The 18,425-nt window shown below is 30.6% G+C and overlaps 3 protein-coding genes across 5 annotated transcripts; 2 read left to right on the top strand and 1 right to left on the bottom strand.

The window, feature by feature from the left end:
* The first annotated feature begins 9,620 nt into the window (after nucleotides 1–9,620).
* On the top strand, nucleotides 9,621–10,004 carry LOC142544097 (indole-3-acetic acid-induced protein ARG7). The gene has a single exon (XM_075651180.1). It carries the CDS (start codon nucleotides 9,621–9,623, stop codon nucleotides 10,002–10,004), a length of 384 nt encoding a protein of 127 aa, XP_075507295.1.
* Nucleotides 10,005–10,179: 175 nt separating this feature from the next.
* Nucleotides 10,180–12,638, bottom strand: LOC142546259 (uncharacterized). The gene is made up of 3 exons (XM_075653889.1): nucleotides 11,773–12,638; nucleotides 11,056–11,224; nucleotides 10,180–10,889 (listed from the first exon to the last, which is right to left on the bottom strand). The coding sequence occupies exons 1-3, from the start codon at nucleotides 12,550–12,552 to the stop codon at nucleotides 10,390–10,392; spliced, it is 1,449 nt and encodes a 482-aa protein (XP_075510004.1). The 5' UTR covers nucleotides 12,553–12,638; the 3' UTR covers nucleotides 10,180–10,389.
* A 123-nt stretch (nucleotides 12,639–12,761) lies between these two features.
* Nucleotides 12,762–16,421, top strand: LOC142546260 (serine/threonine-protein phosphatase 7 long form homolog). Of its 3 annotated transcripts, none has more exons than XM_075653891.1 (5): nucleotides 12,762–13,010; nucleotides 14,180–14,892; nucleotides 14,977–15,268; nucleotides 15,374–15,817; nucleotides 15,908–16,421. In XM_075653891.1, exons 3-5 carry the CDS (start codon nucleotides 15,233–15,235, stop codon nucleotides 15,947–15,949), a joined length of 522 nt encoding a protein of 173 aa, XP_075510006.1. In that variant the 5' UTR covers nucleotides 12,762–13,010; nucleotides 14,180–14,892; nucleotides 14,977–15,232; the 3' UTR covers nucleotides 15,950–16,421. The 3 variants fall into 3 exon arrangements, with proteins under 3 accessions (XP_075510006.1, XP_075510007.1, XP_075510005.1); XM_075653892.1 differs by having other exon boundaries at nucleotides 14,144–14,888; XM_075653890.1 differs by having other exon boundaries at nucleotides 14,144–14,892.
* The last annotated feature ends 2,004 nt before the right edge of the window (nucleotides 16,422–18,425 follow it).

The raw sequence follows: 18,425 nt of genomic DNA, 5'->3' as shown, positions 1-18,425 counted from the left end.
TTAAATATAACACAAATCATAATTATACAATAAAATTATTCTATGAATACATGAAAAATAGATTATTGTACATTTATATTCTACCATTATATTGTTCATTTTCAGAGAAATCGTTGAGAAAATCTGCAGCATCAATATTGTTCATTTCTATCCCACCAACATATTGATCATTTCCAGAGAAATCATTCATAAAATCACCAGCATCAAAATGAGTTGAATAACTCAAACGGTCACTGCGTTCAGTGAAGTTGGTCTCCTTTTCTTTCCCCTTTAATGATTCTTTATAAAGTTTACAAAGGTGCTCAGGGGCTCGACAAACTTTGGACCAATGTCCTGGAGTACCACATCTGTAACAAGAACTTTCATATCTTTTTGAGTGCTTCTCATTAACATTTGTATTCTCTTGATGCCTTTTCTGTGGATGGTTTGGGACGTTCTTTTGAGATGAGTTATAAAAATAACTATCTCGATTATTTTCAAAACCACGGCCTTGACCACGACCACGGCCAATTCCACGTCCACGTCCACGTCCACGACCTCGACCTCGACCAAAACCTTGTCTTTGAATTTGATTTTGGTTTCCAGGTTTAAATTCATTTTTACTTACAGCATTTACTTCTGGAAATGCTGTTGATCCAGTGGGTCGGGACTGATGATTTCTCATTAATAGCTCGTTGTTTTTTTCCGCCACAAGAAGACAGGCGATGAGTTTAGAATATCTCGCGAATCCACGTACTCTATATTGTTGCTGTAGAGTAATATTTGATGCATGAAACGTGGAAAATGTTTTTTCAAGCATCTCAGATTCTGTGACCTCATGTCCACAAAATTTTAATTGCGAGATTATTCTATACATCGCCGAATTGTAATCACTGACTTTTTTAAAGTCTTGGAATCTCAATGTATTCCATTCATCCCGGGCGGTCGGAAGTATAACTTCTCTTATATGTTCGAATCTTTCTTTTAATCCCTTCCACAAAGCCATGAGATTTTTTTCAGTCAGATATTCACATTTCAATCCATCGTCGAGATGTCGACGCAAAAATATCATGGCTCTTGCCTTTTCTTGTGACGTGCATATGCCATTTTCTTTAATGGTCTCGCTTAGACCCAATGACTCAAGATGCATTTCTACATCTAGAGTCCATGGCATATAATTCTTTCCCGTGATGTCGAGCGCAACAAATTCGAGCTTTGTTAAATTTGACATGGTGGTACTAAAAAAAATTACGATGCATTTTATTAGTTAATAATTATTGCAATACAAAGTAACGGATAAACAACAAGTACAAGTATTTGTAAAAATAAAGAAAACGCACGAGGAGGATATTCTCCGATAAATACAAGACTCGTGAGTATGACAACCAAAATAATTAAAAATATCCTTGAGAAAGCCATCTTCTTTTTTCTTCGAAAAATTTGATGATGAATAATTTTTAGAGAAGAAGAGAAAGTTGGAGTGATGGAATGTGTTTGTGAGATCATATTTATAGGGCAAAAACTAGCCGTTTTTTACCATTTATGACCGTTGGGGTACAAAAAAAAATAAAGGTATGTATTTGTATAATTTTATGGTAATAATATGATATATATAATATTAGACATGTTTAAATAATTATGTATATCATATCATAATATTATAATGAGTGTCATAATTTATTTTGTTTAAAAACCTTATAGGCTTTTATACTTGTCGTATCCCTTACCGGGAGTGTGGGACGTCGTCTTAACATCCTCCCAGGATTTATAACAAGTTTATGAAAAATTTATTTTTATTATTTCTAATAATATCATTATATTGTATATTAAATAAATACACAATAAATAAATAACAGTAAAATAAATATAATTATTTTTGTTACCTTTTTCTTCTGTTTGGAGCTTGGAAAAATATGTAGGACTTTTAGAGCTTCGTGCTGATAACGTGTTGTGAAAAAGTAAAAATTTATGGTAAAAAGTAAAAATCTCAAACTCTCAAAATTTACCAAACTACACACTTTATAATATTTTTCTCTCTACTCAATTGTGATTTTCTTCACAAATGAGAGATCTATTTATAGAAAATCTTTACAAATAATCCAAAAATAAAATACATCATTACCTACATCATCACACACTAATTTTCAATATTTACAACTCTTATTTTCAACATTCAAATATTCAACATTCAAATATTAAATACACACATTTTAAATATTATTTTCCAATATTATATATGTGCTTTCTGAATATTGACGTAGGAAGTGCCTTTGTGAAGATATCTGATGAGTTTTCACTTGATTGAATGTGACGAACATCAATACATCTATTCTTCTCAAGCTCCTTGGTGAATGCGAAGAACTTAGGAGGAATATGTTTAGTTCTGTCGCTTTTTATGTATCATTCTTTCATTTGAGCAACACATGCAACATTATCTTCATATAGTATCACAGAAATAATAATAATAATAATAGTATGATTGAAAACGTTAAGAACCCACCCAAAAAATCAAAAAGTATTACAACCCAATGAGTCAACCCGTCTAAAGAAGGCTTAAAAGAAAGAAATAAATTATGTCAAAAAAATCCACTGATTGGTTGAAAAGGTACAAAATTTTGCAATTTCTTCACACGGAATTTTGCCATTTTAGTGGATACAGATTTCTCAACGTGATATCGTATTGTTTTTCTCCATTTTTCTCCGAACAATTAAATTTTATATCACATGTGTTCAAATCGATTTCCCCCGAAATTGGATATGTAACATTTTTTAATTTATTTTCAATTATCACTGTGTTAAGTTGGTATTATTTAAAGAAATTATATGACTCTTTTGGTTTCTCTATATTTTAATTTTTTTAGATTTCAAATCATAGTTTTTTTTACATTCAAATATAAATGTATATATGATGATTATTCTTTATTATTATTAAGTAATTATACGTTGGAGTGAAATATTGAGTTGTCAGTTTATAGATTTTTTTATTATCATTGATTTTATCAAAATGTTGAGAAAATGTAATGTATTTCAAAAAAACCGAAAAAAATATTTTTTGATTTTTAATTATCTTCATTCCTTCCTTTTTCCTCTCAGTCGTTTTGAAACATGATTTTAAATCAAAGTTCGTACCCATGAATAATTAGACCCCGACGTTGAAATGAATGTCATTTCTTAAAAATAGAAATAATACAAGTAAAAAAATTAATTTATATTTTGGATTTGTTATATAGATATATATTCATCTTCTTCATCCTTTATTATTTGTATTTAGACATTATAAAATGTACTTCTATCCTCTGATTTTATATTATACGACTCTTATGGTTTCTCTATGTTCTAATTTTTTTTGTTTGTTTACTAAATTGCCCTCAAACTTTGTCTTTGTTTTTCGATATGTTTTATGTTTGTCTTTTGATATTACTATGATTATTTTTTCATTTGTCTATTTAACTTTGACTTTTCTTTTTCTTTTTTTTCTCTTTTTTTTTGGTTGAGTGGTTTAATTTCAGAGTTACATCTCAATGTTCAATCTTTGCATCGTCATTATTTTTGACAGCATCCACATATTCGGAACTTAAATTGAAAGTCATATTTTGACCCGGACATTTTTAGGATGCCCCCAAATCAATGAATGACGAGTGTTTTTCCTTGTATAGATCATATTTCAATGAAAATTTGATGAGTCGATCCACTTACACAAATTGCTTTTACTGTTATATCGTACTTCTGTAATTTTGTCATTTGTCGGATATTTAACTTTAAATTTTCTTATTTCTTCATTTTTTGGTTGGACGATTTAATTATATAATTATATCTTGAGTCTAAGAGTTCAATCTTTTTATTATATGTTGCTTTGGAGACTTGGAAGTTTTCTGACTTCAGTTATATTAAAAAAACCAAATTTAAATATGTGTATTTTCAATTTACTGCTTTAATTTAAATAAATTTTTGTTGAAAATGTTCATCTTTTTCATTCTCTATTGAATGTATTGATTTTTTTTAGCCAAATGAATTTATATATTTTGATTTCATAAAATAATCAAAATAGATGAAATCATACTAGTTTGAATCCAATGTATTTTGCTTTGATTGATTTATGTATAATTAATGTGTGTTCTTAATTTTTGTTCATCTATTTTTTATTTGTTGGGTACATAGATTTTTATGTTAATAACGATATATCTATATTTTTCGTACCAAAATTTAATCAGGAAGTTGATTAACATGCATTACATTTTGTCATATTTATCATAAATAATAAATTTATCCTTAATATATATATATATATAATAATAGAATATATATATATATATATATATATATATATATATATATATATATATATATATATTCTTATTATTTTAGTTCGTGTATTTGTGAAATGTTCAGGAATTCATTATCTAATATTGCTATTCAAATTCGAGTTAGTTGAAATATAATATCATTTAAATTAAATTATAGTCAAGGTAAATTATTTATCACAAACTTTCAATTTCTATAATTATCTAATTATAATTATTTATATTATTTAATTCACAATATTTTTAATTAATACACTTAATTAGCAGTAAAAAATTTTAAAATCATATTTTAATTGGATTCGGATATGTGATATTATATCGACAAAAATTTGTTTGGTTTTTTTATGCAACTACAATGCATGTTCTTTTTCTTGTTATTTTTATAACGTAGATATGTTCAATTATGTTTTTTTTTTTTCATTTTATTATAATTTCATATGATGATTCAGATAATTTGAATTGGATTTTTTGTCAATTGATATGTTGGAGTGAAATATTGAGTTGTCAATTGAAAGATTTTTTTAGTATCATTGATTTGATGAAAGTGTGGAGAAAATGTTATGTATTTTAAAAAATTAAAAAATATAGTTATTGCTTAATTCTCTTCACTCTTTTTTTCTTATAATTTTTGTTTTGAAACATGATCGTAAATCAAAGTTCGTACCCATGAATAATTGGACTGTGACGTCGAAGTGAATGTAATTTTTTAAAAATAAAAACTATACAAGTAAAAAATTAAATTTATATTTTAGATTTGCTATATAAATATGTGTTCATCTTTTTTACCCTTTATTATTTGTATTTAGGCATGATAAGATGAACTTATATCCTCTGATTTTAAATAATTGATTCATCTATTTTTTTTACATGAATTATTATTTATTCATTGAAACTTTTATTATTTTGAGACATAATTATCCAACATCTTTGAAGGAAAAATTTAAATTACAATTATTTGATTTATAGTTATGCATAACCTAAAATATAAGGTAACATAGACTAGTTTTGAGGTTGTAGTATTTGTCATTTGTCTTGTAGAAAAAAAATCTGGAAACAACAAAATTTTTGATGGAATATATAAATATATTGAGACGTTAAATAAATGATAGTTGTGTGAGTGTAATAATTGACTGGATTTTTTTTATTATAAATTGCATGTATGTGTCTAGAAGATGGAGTTAAAACTTATTTAAGTATGAATTTAATTCATTTACTGGAATAAAATATGACCAAATTAAAGAGAACCTTGATAATCAAACAAAAACATCACAAGTTTCATTTGAAATTAGACAAATTAATCAATAAGAACAATGATGTGTTGTCGATGATGGTGAAAAATGTAGAGAAACCAAGTGAGAATTAGAAAAAAAACAAGGGGAAGTAAAATGAAATAAGATCTGAAGTGTAAAATAAAAAATAAATAAATTATATTTTATCTTAAAATCGAGTATATGAAAAGTAGAAGAAAATGAATTTGATTTTAATGGAGTTTTTTCCGGTCCACCCTTTACATATAATAGTGAAAGATGCATACAAGTACGTGACTACTTTAGACCAAGTTCTTCCATGTACATGACAAAAAAAAATTGTAAAATATAACTGAAAATTGAAAACTCACATATTTGAAATTTATATATTTAGTAATCTAAATACATGCTTGCAATACACATATTATATTTGTCTATGTTCCATATCAATAATCCATGGATCCATTTAACCAGGTGTGAGTTTCTCATAAATAAAACGTCCTGACGTAATATAAGACATCATTTGGTACGAAAGCGAGACATTTCGATACGTGGTACTTGAATTACTATATAGTTTAAAATATTATACATTTACCGAAACAACAAGTTATTTATTTTGATAAAAACAACTAATGTTCGATCTATATCGATCACAACAGCTAAATAGTTAAAATATTATTATTTTGATAGAAAACTGAAAAAAAAATGCATGTAGTTTTAAGCATATGTATATCATATATGTGATATTTTAATTTTTTAAAAAAATTATATGTGATATTTTTAAAAACAAATATTTGCGATATTTATATAATATTATTATAATATATTAAAATAATATTATATGGAATTATCATGTCTTTTCAATAATATACGAATGGAATTGAAATTATGGCCACGAGACCTTTCCATGATCCAAATTGACCAATATTTTTCCATTAGGAATATACCTCAAAGTAATTTCTTAGCAACTTCACGTGATGTTGATAGTTGGGTTTATAGTTTGTGTTGCATCTTCTATGCTCACCATATTATTATTTTTTAATTAGCTTTGAAATTACAACCTGAATATAAGTAATCGGTACACGAAAACTAAATTAAAAAAGAAATTTTTTTATAGCAAAATATTCTCAAAATTGTGATGTTAATTAGATGGTAAATATTTAGGAAAATTTTGAAATTGGTCGCACGCGTAAGCCAGCATATATAATTTCTTTTATATATTATAATCACTAATAGTTACTTTGTCTTAATGTATTTAATATTTTTACACATTTAGTTCAACTTTTGTTCGAGTTCTCAATTTCTGCTAGGGTTGGCATTTTACACGACTTCATAAAAGTTTGGACTAAATGCGAAAAAAAAAAAAAAACTCACTTTATTACACTAATAAATATTTTAATTAATTAGAGGATCAAAACCTTACGTTTGCCAGTTGACGAACGTCATTGGAATTTTCACATAAACATTTTATCACCACTTAAGAAACCATCATCCCATAGAGGAAGTCATGTTCACGTTTATTTGAACAAAAGAGTTCCAAATTCACAAACAAGTATACAAAGTCCTTTTTAAAATTGGGTTTAACTACGTGCATATCTTATTCTTGTAAAATATCGAGATTGCTGAAAACCTTTCGTGAGAAAAATGATCTATTAACTCTTCATTTTTTTCAGATCTTGAATATACACACCATTGTTCGTACGTGTTCTCAGATCTAGAAACACATGAAGTTAATATGTCATTTTTTTATCGGAGTTATCAATTTCACGTGGTAGTGTATGACAACTTCCACTTAAATATTTTAGTTTCAAGTATTTAAAAACTGTATATGTTAAATTTCACAGAACTTCAACTCATTGTCCTCCTAAATAGGGGTGTTCAAACTTCGGATAAAACCGAAAAAACCGAAAATCCAAACCGAAAAATCCGAACACCAAACCGAACCGAAATCCGAATTTTGTAATTCGGATATAAATGTTAAAACCGAAGTTTATTTGGTTCGGTTTCGGATTATATATGTCAAAACCGAAAAAACCGAAAAAACCGAAATTCATTAAATTTATAATTTTTTATATTTTTATTTATATTATATATTTTGTTATGATATTTAGTGAATGAAAAACCATTTTGAACAATTTTTAGTTGATTGTTGTTTGTTTAACTAATTTAGACCTTATGTTTAAATATTTTACTAAGGAAAAGTTAACATATTATATTTTATAATATATTTATATTATTAATTTAAATAATTATACCCAAACCGAAATAACCGACCGAAATAACCGAACCGTTTTGGTAGAAAACCGAACCGAACCGAAGAAAAATGGTTCGGATATCGGATTATATATTTCCAAAACCGAAAACCGAAAAAACCGAAAACCGAACCGAACCGACCGATGAACACCCCAACTCCTAAATATGTCAACCTTTCATTCAACTCTTGGAGGTTTCCATCGAGCACATTAATATTCAAAATTGCACAAAATCAAAATCTTGTTCTAATTCCCTAGTCAACACTATCTCGTTCATTGCTCTTGGCTCAAAATCTCTAACTATTGTCTGCTTGTATATCTAGTTTTCTAATGTCAAAAATTCCAACTCCATCAAAGTCATTTTCATTGCCATATCTCATCGGTACAACCAATCCCTCTTGATTTATTACTTTCTTTACTTCTTTTTTCAAAGTTTTTTTTTTTTTTTGGTACGAACGAGAATCCCCTCGTCGATCATAATGATATTTTTTTCTATGTCGTACAGAACGAGAAAAAAATAAAGGCATTTGTATCTCTTAATTATAAAGTGGATCTGCCGTTAAAATACGAGGGCTCATACGATTCAAAAATTTTAAGGTGGCATGGTGAATTCTATCTGCTCGAGGATAACAATCTATGGCCAACCATTACCCGACATATTGAAAAAATTTAGACTGACAAGTTTACTTGTTCATCCGAAGAGGTAGCTTAGGAAATTTGAATGTTACTAATTCTGTTGTACAGTACAAAAATAATTGGTAAAAATGGTAATTTGAAGGTGGTTCTAACAATAAGACATTCCTCATTCTACTTATGATCGTATTTTTAGACGAGTCTTGGTCTACCCTTGTCTCATTTTTAATTTGTTCTTATGTTTGAAATCAATGGGTAGCAGTTCTCCTTACATTTTCTCCACACAAAAAACAAGTGACGAATGTTTATGACATAAGATATAAAAATTTCAAAAAATTTAAATACGGATCATTGTCATGTCGATGTCAAGTGAACATTTCATCGATGCCAAAAACTAAAGTATCAAAAAACCAAAACAAAACAAAACAATGACATAAGATTGAAAATTTGACATAATAAATTATCGTATTTTCAAATTACGACATTTTTTTCCAGGATAAGGAGAGATAAATAACCACCCATAATTTTTCTACTTCAAATTCAAAAAAGAAAAACCGATTCCTCTTCGTATACATATGTCTGGTGGCTAGTACAAACGAAGTAGACGAATATCACCTCGTCATTAGCTAAATTAGCGAGCGGAATGTGTAAATTCATCGCTATTCGAACGACAGATTCATTTTTTCGTTTGATAATCAAGCATTTTTTTTTTTTTTTGCTAAATTCTTCTTCTAAAATATCGATATTACACAATTTTGTTTAAAAAAAATTCCACCACTAAATATGTAAATCCATACAATAGATTTTTGAATTGGCCTCGCAAAGAAAAAAGCACTGCTAATTTAGAAAACAAAACATATCGAGAAAATTATGAGAAAAAAGAAGCATCCAATTAGAGAACAAAAAGAAGAAGAAGAAATTTAACTAATATTTCTTAATTAATTTTTGACAGGTCAAAGTAAACGCAGACATATGAATCTCTTGAGACACATGAACTGCTAAAAGTCATATAAGTTCCCAAACATATTTTAAAAGTCAATTGTTTGACCCCCAATTAACAACATTTTCCCCAACCCACCCCGCCCCACCTCACACACTACAAAACCACCTACAACCACCCCATTTACCTCATTGCAAATCAGCAAGAAACCATTTTCTCCTTCTCCGCAATCTTCCCCTCTAAGGCTCTAACCATTTTTTGCCCTAAAATGTTGGGGAAAAAACTTGGCTCAATGAAGAAACTAGCCAAGAAGATCAAATCTGTAAACAACACCAATCCTGAGCCATCACATCGTGAGTGCCTGTTGAAGTGTAATGAAGAAGGATCTCCCCCCACCACCATGAGTCCCCCGGTCGGCACCTTCGCTGTGTATGTGGGCCCTGATCGGCAAAGATTCGAGGTGCCCACGAGCTATCTCGCTCATCCTTTGTTTAAAATGTTGCTAGAGAAGGCATATAACGAGTCTGGTTTTGATCAAAGAAATGGCCTAGTGGTACCATGCGGTGTTGCTGCATTTCAAGAAGTGTTAAGCGCAGTGGAGCGTTGCAACGGCAAATTTGATTTCGGAGATAAGGTTGAGGACTTTATCTAGCGAAACATACGAATTTAGGTAGAGTAGCGGATAGATTGCCATCTTTACGAGTTCGCATGTACATATCCACCACGACTCAAACTCGACACCTACAGCTTGAAAAGCCTGCAGTAGTTCTATCATTCTGCTGCTATCATGTCTCTTGCTCCCAACTCTTGGATTTGCCCCTGTGCAGTTCCTTTTAAGGCATACATTTAATTGTTAGAAATAGGATGCCATGAGAATGTACTCAGAAATTAAAGTATCACATTTTTAATACAAAGTAATAAATTTACGGGTATCTTATAAAATTTTTGCGAAAAAAGGTTCTGGATTCAAGTAATGCAGACATTGGCTTTAGGGAGTATCTACTACAATTTGTAGAGAATGTCGCCAACGATCTTCATCAGCAGGAATATTGGAGATCGACTTCGTTTTTATCTGGCGAGTTCCCAAAGCCGACGCCAGCATCCAAAATAATCCTTCTCATTTCATCCACCAACTCCTGCATTTGCTCCCTCGAGTGCAATGGGTATGGATACACACATGCGCAATCCAATTTCTCATCTCTAATTGTGTCAAATATTGCTATAGATGGGCCCACACCATGAACCGAGGCACATCCGATGAAGTCCTCTAATCCCATTTCCTGGCTCATTTTGCTCGAATGATCAATCACATGGTCTTCAAAAATGGATATTAATGAAGTTCTAAGTGATCCTGATGGCGTCACACCGGGGTTTTCTATCGCCTTGCACATCAAAAAGTTGATGTCGGCCATGTCCGTAAAGTGCTTCTTGTTGTTCTTGGCATTTACCAAGGACATACAGATTCGTTTCGCCAGCTCCCACACGTTTTCCCCTCCCTTAACATTATGTGTGTGCAGAACAGCGGAGTGATAAAAACCTGCAACATCTTAATGTTATGATGCCAGACAGTAAAGTCGATTGTAATTTACCCTCAATTGTAATGCAGGTATAAAATGTTCACAAAAACAATAATGGCCAAGAAGCTAAAAAAGTTTCGATTATACATCAGGTATTATAATCACCAGTAGGCTTGATGAAATTACCTATATGGTTGCTACTAAGCACTGGATCAAGAATAGAGCGACAATTCACGAGAGTCACGACTGCATACTTCTCCCACTGATCACGAGGAATTCCTTTAATGGAATGAGAAGCGATCATTCCAGCAGCTGCTAACAGTCCAAACAATTTTGTTTCCCTCCGCTCGCAATCCTGCAAAAGCCATGCCACATCAAAAACAGTATGCAAGGAAAAATTAACAACCATAGCTAGAACAACCCAGAATATACGCCTAAGTTGAAAGGAGTATAAGAAAAACAAGCCGCTTAAAACATAAATGAATTACATTCGACTTCGAATTGATCCAACTCCTCCAAAGCAGAGTATTTAAAAGTCATCCATTTTAGGCCTCAATTATTACACATACGATGAAGACTGAATTTTGTATACTTCCGCTCGCTTAACCAACCGGATCTTCTACGTATTGTGCTATGCAACATTAAAATTTTTTGAGTCAAGGGAAGCCCACAAATAACTCAAAAAATAATCTTGAACCACAACCTATACCATAAAAGCCTTCATTTTCGACCTATACGCCTTCATTTTCGACCTATACAACCAGCAACGATCAATATACACAAGAAATAGCATACATGCAGCCAAGATCACTTCATACGAACCAATTATCAACAGTAAATCAATAGAATCATAATTTCATCGAACTATACTTTTAAAAAAAATTAAAAAATGAATGTACTTACAGATAACAACCGACCAGTTTCTTCTGCATTTAACTGCAATCTAACAACACACGACACTCTAGGTGACACGGTATCCTTAAAATCGAGATTAGAAAACCTAAAAGAATTCAAAGAGTAACCCAACACATCCATCCCATGTGCCCAAAATGGCTTATTCGCCTGCCCAGCAGGAATGTACTCCTCAATTCCCAAACTGACCCCCATCTCTTTGTGCATTCCCCTTTCTACCCCTCCGACCCCCTTCGCCTCCTCCATCAACTCCCTCAGCAATGTTACAGCCGATGCCCTGTCGCATGCTGACGTGTGCAGCCTCAACGTCAGGATCCACTTGTCATCATGCAGAGCGTACACGCTGGCGAAGAAAAGATGGGTATCCAATGAAGGGTCGGTGTCTTTCCACGAGTTCTTGTTCAACTCATGTTCAAGAATCAAATGGAGTGGAGAAAGTTGAGCAGTAGTTTCGCAGGATTCAAGAATCTGGGACGTTGATTGGACATCGAACGGCTGTATTTCGATGTGGGCAGCGGAGGGAGTGACGTAGGAGAAGGAGGATGAAGCGGGATCAAAGCGGAGCTTGGAGTTGAGGATGGGGTGGGAAATCTGGAGTCTGCGGAGGGCATTTTGGAGAAATGGGACGTGTGGGGGTTTGGAGAGGAGGAGGGCGAGAACCGTAGTGCCAGTGCCGCCGGGTACCGCCTTGCACCAGCTGAGCTCGGTGGCGCCGACCGAGCGGGTTTTTGGCTCCACCGCGTCAGCTGGGTGTGGGGATAGAGACGTCATTTGTGTGTGTGTGTGTTCACTTAGGATTTGTCAGAGATAAGATTGTTATCTGAGAAGTGAGAACGTACATACCAAAGAGCGATTGGTATGATGGTTTATCATATCGGTTTTTTTTAAAAAAAATATTATAAATTAATAAAAATATTTTAAAAATGTTGCAAAATGAGAAGTGTTGTAAAAATAGTATAATCCGTGTAATGCTGTATCGGATTCAAAATGAGAAATGTTGCAAAAATCAGAATCCTTGGCAATTGAATCCGTACCCGTGAACGCTCGCTCACCCGTGACTTCTTTGCCAACCCGTGACTTTGCCAATCCGCTTATTTATTGCGGTGCCTCCTCTCTTCATTTCTCACCGAAGTGGAGCAAGCAAATTAGGAGCATTCTTTCTTTCGAACACCGAGCTCTCGCCTCTCTTTCCAGCATCGGTCTTCAGACTTCTCCATTTATTTAGTAACGTAAGTCTTCGATATTTTTCAGAATATTAAGAGATAACTATATTTGTGTTGTTTATTATATTTTTTATTGTTCGATCGTTGTATCAGTTTTAAGTAATAACACTAATTATAATATTAATTGTATTATTGTAATTATAATACTGTGATTTAGAAATTTTGGAATAATAATAAGTACACTTAATTTAATTACGGTAATTATATTTACGTGATATAATCTTATATCTACAATAATTACAATAATTATATTTAATTTACGTAAAATTTAATTACAATAATTATATTATGTGATACAATATTATAATAATCACAATAATTATATTTAAAATAATTATATTTACGTGAATATTAATTATTATTGGAATAATTCTTTCCGTGAATTGTTAATTATATTTAAATGTTAATTATATTTAATTGTTAATTAATTAATTGTTAATTATTATTAATAATCATTTACGTGAGTTATTAATTTGATTTAATTGTATTTAAAATAATTATATTTACGTGATATTAATTATATTTAATTGTATTATTAGAATTAGAATATGTGTATAAATTACGGATTTTATATTTACGTGAAATTTTATGTATATTATATCTATAATTATAATATTAATTGTGTTATAAATTACGTAGGTTAAAATTATGTGAAATTTTAAAATTTATTCTCAATTTGTTATATATATATATTTGATTTATTTTAATGAGTTATATATTTTAAGAAAAAATGATCTAATGACAAAAATAATTATTAGTGGCAGGAATTAGCTAATAACCAAACTAAAATTAATAGTAAATTTATAAAAGCACGTATATATTTTTTAATAACATGTAGTAACTCTCCCGGATTAGGATAGAATTGTCCTTATTCTTATTAATAATGTATTTATTATAAGTATATTATTACGAATGTATTTATTATAATTAAATGTTACATATTATGATATATTATTGTTTTTTAGAAGAAATTATTTAATCTACGGTATTTATTCTTATTATTAATTTGTCATCAACAAATACGTTTTTTTTTTCGAGCCTGAAATTTCAAATAATTTTCGTTTAATTTAAAAAATTTAGTTAAATTTTGTTGATTAAAAATATAATATTTGTTAACTAATGATTTTTTTGTTTGCAAGATGGCTGAAAATACGGATAATGTGTTGTATTTGCAGGGTAGACACATATCAAATAGTATCAACGCTGAGAACATGGATGCACTAATTCCGCCACGCCGGTCTGACAAATGTCTTTGAAGATTGCTTAATGCTGGGATTCACCTCCGAGTCCGACTATGTTTTGCACGCATGGGCTTCTATGGTGTCATTCAGTGTGGTCATATTAAATATTATGATAATCATTTGCTTACGGCCATTGTTGAGATATGGCGTCGTGAGACGCACACATTTCACCTTACCGTGGGCGAGGCAACAAAATCACCCTGCAGGACGTTGTCCTTATTTGGGGGTTGAATATTGATGGCATTCCCATCACTGGTGTAGATACCGCGTACAACAAACATACTTTACAACAGCGCTGCGCTACTTGGTTGGGTTTTACGCCCACATCTTCTCAGATTAAAGGTGCACATCTTTATCTGACCGCTTTGCTAGACCATTGCCTAAATAATATGATTAATGATCAAAACACTGAAGAGGACGTGGCATAATATTCTCGTTGTGTTGCATTAATGATCATTGGTGGATGTATGTTTCCGGGCTCGGAAGGTGCTGCTGTGAAACATATGTATTTGCAGTTCCTTGAGGATATAGAATTAGTGAATACGTATAGCTGGGGTTCTGCTGTGTTGGCATATCTTTATAGAGAGTTGTGCGACGCGTCAATGAGATTAAAGGTCGATTTGTGTGGCCCAGTTCAGATATTGCAGGTATTTGTACACTTCTACGGTCATTATATTTGTTGTACTTATTTTTTCTTATGATTTGACTATTTATGTTGTATGTTATTGCAGATTTGGGTGTGGTCTAGAATTACTCTTCTTTGTCCTGATAGAGCTCAACATGTATCTATTTCAGAAGAGCAGGCTGCGGATGTGCTTCAGGGTCTACCATTCCCACCATACGGCGCACGATACTAATAAGAAATAATTAACATTTATTATTATTATTTTGTTATTTTGTTTAAATGAAAATATTGTGTACTTTTATAAATTGCAGGTGGAGACGCGGATTTTCTTGGAGACACACGGCCCATCATCGGTCCGTATAATGAGAGATATGCTTGACAGGATGGTAGAAGAGCAGGTAGATATATAAATTAGTTGTTTAGAGTTTGAAATTTTTTTACAAATTCAATCTGAATTATATATTATCAAATTGCTAATCTTTTTTTCATTTTATTTGCATCAGTTTCTATGGACAGTTTATGATATGGAGTCCCCAGAGGTTGGCACAATTCTTGATGGAGATAGAGTTCATCTATGTCGGTCGGTATGCGCATTGATTAATTTTCATATAGTTGAGATGCATAGACCAGAGCGGTGTCTCCGACATTTTGGAATGCGTCAGGGTATTCCGCCACCTACAACTAACTTCGACAATTTCCATAAACTGACTCGACAAGGCCGAAACAACTTTGATTGCGCTACATATCACATAGATTTTGTACAAATGTGGAATAACAGATATAATTTTGTGATTGGTGGGGATTATGTCATACCTGGTACACCCGCCATCACAGTGGACTATGTTGGTTGGTATCATCGCATTTCACAGATAGTGCTCTCGCCGCCGGTGGCACCTTCGAACATCATGGGCTACCATCCTGTTGATGCAAACTACCATCAGTTTATCGTAAGACATGTTCTATTTATCTACATATGTACGTAAATTTAATATACTGTATTAAATATATGTTACATAACATATGCATCTATGCCACAGACACGCCCAGCTCCGGTGCAATATCCACCGATGTGGACATGAAATGAGTTTGAACCCGGACCATCATCTTCAAATATGGCATACACTACTCCGCCAGTGGTTTCAAGCTTTCCATCGTATGACACTGGTTACTACACTCCATTTGTTGGTAGTTTTACACAATTTTTACAAAGTGACTTTCGACCGGATATGAATGAGAGTCGCCCTAATTTTAACATGTCGCCCATACCATTTCAACAATATTCTGATACAGAAGGGTATAAGGTTGGTGGGAACATTGCCGATACCAGTGCATCTGCAGCACAAACAAGTACGCATGGAGATGATGAACATATGTTAGGTCGTGGACGTAGAGTAATCAGGAGACCACCATTTGGCACTGGAGGGCATCGTTACCATCGACATTAACTATTTATTTAGATATGCACAATTACTTACATAGTATTGTTGTATGTTTTTCAATTTTTTTATTTTAATTACAAGTTGTTGCTGTAACATATTTTTTCAACATTCGTATAGAATTTTTGTAGTAATGAAAAAACATAAGTGTAATTGCTAAATCAAGTCTCATAAGTAAACAAACTCCACATTAAAAAATCTACATAACAATACAACACTGAATTGTCATAACAATACGCGGATTAATTGTAAAATCTACGTCACAAACATAATAATAATAATAATAATAATAATAATAACTAATAATTTAATACATATACTGTCAAGACGTGCAACTTTGAAATAAATATAAAGAGTCATTAATCTTATTATTATTTTTAAAAAATAGGTAAATACATGTAATGCCTACAAAGTAGGCTTCTTATCTTTATTTTATTAGATTATTATAATTAACACGTTAAACAATTAAAAAGTCCTTAATATTAACTTAATCTCGCTCGCAGGCCACCTAACACACCCAAAATGCTTTTTTACGTTTTATCTATATATTTAATTAAATTATCTTTGTTTACAACTCTTTTATACAGAATAATTTCATGGATTATTATTATTATTATATACTTTATGTTAATTATGAGAATTTTTTATATTATTTTTAAAAAATTAAACTTATAAAACACAACATCTAAAATACAATTATTAATTGGTAATGTTGAGGATTTTCATAAAACCTCAAATTTCGAGAACCAAAGGTAAAATTCCAGTAATAGTTTAAATTTTTTTTAAAAAAACATTTAAATAGTACGTAAAATTCATAAATCAAAGAATTTTATTCAATCACAATCACAATCACAAAATTATTATTTATTTCACATAATAATATATTACAAAGACATTGGCCGTACATATATTTAATCACAATTTCTAACAAAAATTAAAAAATTAATATTATATTAATATTTAAAATATAAAATATAACAAAATTATAAAAATAGTATAATGCAATCGAAAAATTATAATTACAGTAATACAACATAAATAATAAAATTAATATATAAGAAGTTATTAAAATTATCTTTTCAAATGTGATATTACGGAATTGGTAATTATATCAGCTACCGACGTTTAACATCTGCAATAAATTACAAACATTATCAGAAATAATATACAAAAAACAATTCAATGTAGAAAGAAAAAACATATATTCGACTTAGACTCGACACAATTCTCTCAAATTCTGAATTACTGAAACTCGGTGAAATTTCCTCAAATTCTGATATGCGACAAAAAACTATCAAAAAGAATTTCTGCTCAAAAATTACAAAGAATTTCTGCTCAAAACGAATGCCGAAACCGAAAACTTGAGCCAAGGATGGGATGAATTCGTCAAAACCCCGGTGCAATTTATAGGCATGAAATTGTGTCGCGGATTAATTGAATCCGTGATACGCTATCCCGGAGTCTGTCCCGGATTCTGACCGGGACAGCGTGTGTTTGAATCCGTGACTAATGTTTTTTTTTTTTAAAAAAAAAAATAGAATCCGGAACTTGAAGTTCCGGTTTGTATATTTTCACAAAGTTTTAGAATCTGTAATATTTTAATAAATAAGTTTTAAAAATATATTATTTTTAAAAAAAACCCTTATCATATGTATTTAAATAATTAATAATTTTCATATAATTTATTTATAATAATAATATTTAATTTACTTTAAAAATTAATATATTATTTTTATAGATCACATATTTAATATTATTACATTATTCTTATTTAAATAATAATTAAAAACTATAACAAAATTTTATAAATCAATTCAATCTATTGATGATTATGATCATGATTATATATAATAATCATTATTTTATAATTACTATCATTAATAAATTTCACGTGTTGTGCTGCATAACTAATTTTATTTTTTTAATATTTGATTTAGTTATGATTATGATATTTTATAATATCACTGAGATGAAATGAAAAATTATTTAGTAGAATCACCGTTTACTGGGTGGGTCTCACCTTCACAATAGATGAAGAGGTCTTAATTTTTTTTTAAAAAAAATTAATAACTAAAAAAATATGACATTTTGAACAAGTTCATAAAAGTAGTGATTTAAT

The sequence above is a fragment of the Primulina tabacum genome, chromosome 5 (genome assembly GCF_025594145.1).
Source record: "Primulina tabacum isolate GXHZ01 chromosome 5, ASM2559414v2, whole genome shotgun sequence".
Taxonomy (NCBI): Eukaryota; Viridiplantae; Streptophyta; class Magnoliopsida; order Lamiales; family Gesneriaceae; genus Primulina; species Primulina tabacum.
The sequence above is the reverse complement of the archived record's forward strand: the minus strand, read 5'-3'. Positions and strand labels throughout refer to the sequence as shown.